Here is a 7,400-nt window from a genome sequence, read left to right as displayed (position 1 = left end):
GACCTGGAACTTCTGACACACACGCCTTCTGAAGCTTTAGAAACTCATAATGCATCTTTCTTCTGAAAATCCTCCAGAGATTTATCAATTCAACATCATCCATCTTGGCATGATGTGCTGCCTTCAATGTCTCTAAACATGTCTCCATTTTCAGATTTAATAATTCAAAACATACACCAACAGAAAATTCCCGGCGGGATTTGAGTCTGGTGACAGCAGAATCTGGGTTCAGAAAGAAGTAGGGTTGAGGTTCTCTATCAAGAGAGAGATGATATTCTACTTCTTCTGACTCAGCGTCTAACACCACAAGCTCAGGTTCAGGACGGGGTTTAGGAGTGAAATTGCAGTCGCAAAACAACTATTCTAATGAATCAGAATTTGGAGATTCTGATATGGTAGGATTATTTTGAGTGGGGGACGAGATTGGCTCATAGTTTGAGTGAGGTGGAGGTTGAGAAGTGGATATATTTGTATGAGGGGGAATGAGTGTTTGAAGGGGTTGAATATCAAGAACGAGTGTATCAATGGGATGGTCAGAAGCAGTGTTGGTTATGGGTGAAGAAGGAGGGGTGAGAACTTTGGTAATTTGAGGTGGTTCAGTAGGGGCTGTTTGTGGTTGATTTTCTGGTTGAGAAGGTTGAGGAACTTCTGTTGGTACAGATTCTGAATTTAAAACAAAAACAGAGTTAGGTTCAGAAACATGAATACTTGAAGAGCTTTTCTTCTGAGGCCTCTCAGAGACATCTTCCATAGCCTATCGCTTCTTCTTCTCAGAAACAGCCTTTATCTTTTCTAGAGCAAGTTCTCTCTTTCTGGCAGCTTCCTTCTCTTCTTCTTCCCTATTCACTTCTTCTTGAATCATTTCTTCTTCTGACCTCTTTTCAACAGATTTATTTTTCTTCTTCTTATCTTTCTTCTTCTTCTTCTCTACTTCCTTCTCAGCGTTATTCTCAACATCTTATTTCTTCTCTTTCTTTGACTTCTTCTTTTTCTTCTTTTTCTCAGCATCTTCTTGTTGTACATTCTCAACAACGTTTTCATCAACTTCTGCTGCAGCATCTTCTTGATTATCTTTTTCCTCATTGACAGAAGGAAGATCATGCTTGCGCTTTGTTCTTCTTTCCTTATGATGAGCAACTTCTGGGACAACTTCTGGAACATCTTCTGATACTTCAGCTTTGGAAGAAGAAGGCTTCTGACGACTTACTCTAGCAGGAGCATCATTAGCACTACCCTTCTTGAGAGTCTTACGATACTTAACCTCAACTTCTGATAGTTCTTTACTGAAAAACATCTCAAACTCAGCTAGAACAGGACCTCTTCTGATTCTGATTCCAGGAATAGGTTGAGGAGCATGTTCAACAGCTTGAATAAGATTCGTCTTTCTCAAGGTGTTAGCATTCAAGATGCTTCCAGTGACAGTGACAAGATCCTTGATGACACCATCAGATTCCAGTTTTTCAACCATCTTGGTTTGAACCAGAATATTGGTAATGATTCTTCCAAAAGGAATAACATTGCCTTTCTTAGTTCTGTTTTGATCTCTAGAGTCTCTTACAGCATTCCACATATGAATGAAAATGATGTAAGGAACATCAACCTTCTTCTGAGTACCAATACAATACATGATGTATTGTTGGTCTTTGTTTATGAAGTTTGGTGAACAGGTTGATTTTCTGTGATAGAAACACCCTAGAAGAATCTTTGTCCATACTTTGTAAATGTCCTTCAAATCCTTGACATTCTTGGTTTTCGTCACATCTGGGTATAGTTCAGCAAGAACATCTGCCCAGTTTGCTCTACGAGAAAGTTCAAAAGCGCCAGCAGGCTCTTTCAAATCAAACAATATTCTCAGAGTATCTTCAATGATAGCAAAGAATCTTCCATGAACAAAAGATACAACTGCTTTAGGAATGACGGAAGCATAAGCCCATAAATCTTTTACCAGGTTAGGATAGACTGGTCCACAGATTTCATGAAACAACGATGACCATCCTTAAAAGACCATATTATCTTTGACATGAAACTCATGTTCTTCAAGGTTATCAAAATCAACCATCAACTCACAAATAACTTCTAAATCTTCTCGAGGAATCGAACACGTGACCGATGGAAAAAATAGTTGTTCTTCTTCTTGTTGATGTTGTTGATGAGGAGATGAAGAATCAGCAATATGTGATGAAGAAGCAGCCATTTTCACACCACTGAGATTTCTGGGTTTCTTTCTTTTAGGGTAAGAAAATAGGGCAAAAAGGTTGCAAAAGTGCATAAACAGGAGAGAGAAGGAATGCGTAAAAGAGAAAATGTTATGATGAGAGATGTATATATATATAGACGGATTTGAAAAAGAATGCAATGAAATTATGGGAATGAACAGTTACAGAATCAAAAGAATCAAATGCATTTAATGATGAATGACGTTAGGTGGGATAACGTGAGATTTGAAATGATTTGCACAGTTACCTAGGGCGGCGTCTCATCAGTTGCACGCATGCCTGTCCAAATAGAGTGAACACGTGTTCAACTTCTGGAGCAGTTGGTGACAGCTGTTTTGCTTTGACTTTGATTCTGACAGAGTTAGAACTTCTCATCTTCTCATTCTGATCATAAGTTCTTACTTACATCCTTTAGAAAAGATCTTGTTCTGATAGGATCTTCTTTCTTTCCAAGAATGACATCTTCTGAGTGAGCAGAGGTGAGTCTGGAAGATCTTCTGATAGTTGGCTCTTCAGAGATTTTGAGATTCTCTAACGAAGCAGCAACTTGATCTTCTGATCCTTTGCTTCTGGGTTCTCCAACTTCTGAGTCACAGACTTCAATATCTGCAAAATTCTCAAACTGCTTTGGCTTTTCAAGACCAAGCTTATCATCAAATATGATGTTAATTGATTCTTCAACAATCAATGTTTCAGTATTGTATAATCTGTAGCCTTTTGAGCGTTCAGAATATCCAAGAAGGAAACACTTCTGTGCCTTAGAATCAAACTTACTCAGATGATCCTTAGTGTTCAGAATATAACAAATACATCCAAAAGGATGAAAATATGAAATGTTGGGCTTTCTGTTCTTCCACAATTCATAAGGAGTCTTATTAAGAATAGGTCTTATAGAGATTCTATTTTGAATATAACATGCAGTATTTATTGCTTCTGCCCAAAAGTGCTTAGCCATATTGGTTTCGTTGATCATGGTTCTGGCCATTTCTTGTAGAGTCCTATTCTTTCGCTCTACAACTCCATTTTGCTGTGGATTTCTAGGGTAAGAGAAATCATGGGCAATACAATTTTCTTTGAAATAAATCTCAAAGAATCTGTTCTCAAATTCGCCACCATGATTGTAACACCCTTCTAAACCCCGCGGCAATTTTAAATAAATAATCAGAGTAAAAACATACACACAAGGGTGCCACAATTATTTAAAACAGATAATTCAACTAAGGTCAAAGTCATGCTTCATTAGGAAACGGTTCACCAAACATAATCATGTTTATCACAGCGGAATAAGAAACATCATCAAATACAACCAAATGGAAATATAATCCAACACCAAATAAAATGGAGTAATCTCATAAAAACTCTAAAATTATCGTTCCCTAGTGTTACAGATCAGAGCATGACCGACACGACCCAACATAAAAGGATAAACTCTACGAGTCATCCTCACCAAGCACTAATGCCGCTACTCCTCAATCTGAAAATGACAACATGTAAGGGTGAGTCTCATTCTCAATTAGTAAATATTATGCAATTCATAAGTAACAAGCATCATAATATACCGTTCACCCAATTATACATATTCAGATTCACATCTATTATTCATCAATTCATACAATAATAGATTACAACACATAACACAGAAATCCATACCATCATGTTATGACGAAATGCATATGACACAACTGACACTATGCATGTGGTACCAATAAACCGTGGAATCAATCCACCTAACCGATCTACGCCTCATCGAGATACGGCCCACCGACACAATTTCCGCACAATGGGAAATATGTCCACCAACGATCCAAACATCACCGGGATCCAACATCAAATGCATATGAATGAATGAAACACACATAACATACTTAAAAACATCACCGATTCACAATGAACAATTCATCTCAACACCACATCACCGAATAAGTATGTACATGTTTTCAACATCATTCAAATAGTCATGCATTCATCACAATCATAATAATAATCACAACCAATTCATCATCACATCAAATACATTGTCACACCTATCTCATTTGCACACAGTGTTCCATTCTCATCAAGTAATTAAATCGAGTTTTAAAGAAATAAAGTCGGCTACTGCCCATATTCATCATTCATCATATAAAACCTTTAATTACTTACACAACGCCCAAAACGGGACTAAGAAATGATTCACGGATCAAAAGATACGCTATTTTAAAGTTTAGAAAAATTCTCGTTCAGCAAGGTTCGCTCAGCGACGCAAGGCAGAAGCGAAATCCTTCAGACCTCCGCTTAGCGGATTTATAGCGACGTCAAACAGAAGCGAACTACGTTGGGACCTCCGCTCAGCGGACCTGCGATTTCAACAATTCTCAGGTCTGCAACAGACCCTGCGATTCCACCTAATTTCAGTCCAAAATCGACCCCAGACATCACATACAGGCATATAATCATCATACATTCAATCATACACCACAAAACATCATTTAAACTCATTATCAACCAAATAGTTCACACAATCATCATCAATTCAATCCAAATTATAACACCCTAACCTAACAATCCCAATGTCTAATTGAACCAAACCATACATCAATCTACCTATTACCTAAGACCATATAAGAGATACTAAAAGGAAGAGTCCCCCCTTACCTCGATGAATTTCTTGATTTCTCTCCTTCCGGTTTCACGTTCTTGCCCCTTTCTCTTCTCTTGCCCTTTTCACGTGTTCTTCCTCTTTCTCTTCTCTTGGTTCATTTTCTTATTTTATGAAAAATAAAATAAAATGAACACCACTTAGTAAAAAGGCCTAACCAAATAGCACCCCTCTTTTACTAACATCACACCATAAGCCCAATAGCTCTTATTCCATCATTTTCTAATTAAATCTAAATAAAATACTAAAATTCCAATTATTTAATGCAAATCCAAATTAAATTAATAAACTGAAATTAAGGGGTGTTACAACTCTCCCCCACTAAAAGAGTTTTCGTCCTCGAAAACATACCTTAGACGAAAATTTTCGGGTAAGGGTCCTTCATCTGGCTTTCTAACTCCCATGTAATATTTCCACCGGCTGGCCCTCCCCAAACCACTTTCACCGTTGCTATCTCTTTATCTCGCAACTGCTTCACTTTACGATCCTCAATCCTCATAGGTAATGTCTCTACAGTCAGATTATCTCGCACCTGTATATCATCTATCTGAATCTCATGAGACGGATCCGCAATGTATTTCCTCAACTGGGATACATGGAACACATCATGCAAATTAGCGAGTGCAAGCAGTAAAGCAATCTGATAAACAACCTTCCCAATCTTCTTAGTAATCTGAAATGGACCAATGAAACGCGGAGTTAACTTCTTCGACTTCAAGGTTCTCCCAATGCCAGTCATCGGAGTAACTCGCATGAACACATGATCTCCCTCCTTAAATTCAATATCCTTCCATCTTTTGTCATGGTAACTTTTCTGACGACTCTGAGAAGCTCTCATCTTCTCCTAAATCATCTTGATCTTTTCCGTAGTTTGTTGTACAATCTCCGGTCCAACCACCGCATTTTCTCCAGATTCGTACCAACACAACGGCGTTCTACATCTCCTACCATACAATGCTTCAAACGGAGCCATACCAATGCTCGAATGATAACTATTGTTGTAGGTAAACTCAATCAAAGGTAAATAACTATCCCAAGCACCACTTTTTTCCAATACACAAGCTCGTAACAAATCCTCTAACGATTGAATCGTTCTCTCCGTCTGACCATCTGTCTGCGGATGATAAGCAGAACTCAACCTCAACTTAGTACCTAAGGCTTCTTGCAATCCTGTCCAGAACTTAGAAGTAAACCTCAGGTCTCTATCTGACACAATACTAGCCGGAACGCCATGCAAACTCACTATCTTCTCAATATACAACTGAGCCAACTTCTCCATTGGATAATCCATTCTTAATTGAATAAAGTGAGCGGATTTCATCAACCGGTCTACAATAACCCAAATAGAATCATAATTCTTGACCGTTCTGGGTAAACCAGATACAAAGTCCATAGAAATTCCATCCCACTTCCATTCCGGAACAAACAACGGTTCCATCAATCCAGACGGCTTTTGATGCTCAATTTTCGACTTCTGACAAATTAAGCAAGCATAAACAAACTCAGCAATTTCCTTCTTCATTCCAGGCCACCAAAACAACTTCTTCAAATCATGATACATCTTGGTAGTACCAGGTTGAATGCTTAATCCACTTCGGTGTCCTTCTTCCAGAATACTCTTTCTGATCTTAGCAACATCGGGTACACACACTCGGTCTCCAAACCTCATAACGCCATTCTCATCGACTCGGAATTCACCTCCTCGACCTTGGTTAATCAATGTCAACTTATCTACCAAGCCAACGTCAAATTTCTGTCCATTTCTAATCTCCTCAAGGATACTATTAGTTAACTTCAACATTCCCAACTTAACACTATTGGAAGTACTTTCGCATACTAAACTCAAATCTCGAAATTGCTCAATTAAATCCAATTCTCGCATCATTAACATAGACATATGCGATGACTTCCTACTTAATGCATCAGCAACAACATTTGCTTTACCAGGATGGTAATTCAAACCGAAATCATAGTCCTTCAGAAATTCTAACCATCTTCTCTGCCTCATATTAAGCTCTTTCTGATCGAAGAGATACTTCAGACTCTTATGATCGCTGAATACCTCAAATCGAGAACCATAGAGATAATGTCTCCACAGCTTCAGCACAAACACCACAGCTGCCAATTCCAAATCATGAGTCGGATAATTCCTTTCATGAATTTTCAACTGTCTTGAAGCATAGGCCACTACCTGCTTATCTTGCATCAAAACACCACCTAAACCCATCAGTGAAGCATCACAGTACACATTGAAAGACTTCGCTGGATTAGGTAAAATTAAGACCAGAGTACTTGTCAATCTCTTCTTCAATTCTTGAAAACCTTTTTCACATTCTGAATCCCATACAAATACTTGTCCTTTTCTTGTTAACTTAGTCATTGATAACGCCAACTTTGAAAATCCTTCAATGAACTTTCTATAGTAACCTGCCAGACCAAGAAAACTACGAATCTCTGAAGCATTCTTCGGCGTCTCCCACTGAGATACCGCTTCTACCTTCGTTGGATCCACCGCGATACCATTCTTCGAAATTACATGGCCAAGA

The 7,400-nt window shown here is 38.4% G+C and overlaps 1 protein-coding gene across 1 annotated transcript; it reads right to left on the bottom strand.

The window, feature by feature from the left end:
• Positions 1-754: 754 nt before the first annotated feature.
• On the bottom strand, positions 755-2,194 carry LOC131637833 (eukaryotic translation initiation factor 3 subunit A-like). The gene is made up of 4 exons (XM_058908403.1): positions 2,068-2,194; positions 1,715-1,959; positions 1,022-1,468; positions 755-934 (listed from the first exon to the last, which is right to left on the bottom strand). The coding sequence occupies exons 1-4, from the start codon at positions 2,192-2,194 to the stop codon at positions 755-757; spliced, it is 999 nt and encodes a 332-aa protein (XP_058764386.1).
• Between the last annotated feature and the right edge of the window lie 5,206 nt (positions 2,195-7,400).

This window comes from Vicia villosa, unplaced genomic scaffold (assembly GCF_029867415.1).
Source record: "Vicia villosa cultivar HV-30 ecotype Madison, WI unplaced genomic scaffold, Vvil1.0 ctg.002094F_1_1, whole genome shotgun sequence".
In the NCBI taxonomy this organism is placed as follows: Eukaryota; Viridiplantae; Streptophyta; class Magnoliopsida; order Fabales; family Fabaceae; genus Vicia; species Vicia villosa.
This window is presented reverse-complemented; position numbering and strand designations above follow the sequence as displayed.

What these genes read in the sequence shown, in the direction of transcription:
- LOC131637833 (XM_058908403.1), bottom strand. Translation starts at nt 2,194, where the DNA reads ATGGCTGCTTCTTCATCACATATTGCTGATTCTTCATCTCCTCATCAA. An exon ending in AGAAGATTTAGAAGTTATTT is followed by an intron (nt 1,960 to 2,067) that starts GTGAGTTGATGG and finishes TCTGTGGACCAG; the next exon opens with TCTATCCTAACCTGGTAAAA. An exon ending in ATTTGAAGGACATTTACAAA is followed by an intron (nt 1,469 to 1,714) that starts GTATGGACAAAG and finishes GTTCAAACCAAG; the next exon opens with ATGGTTGAAAAACTGGAATC.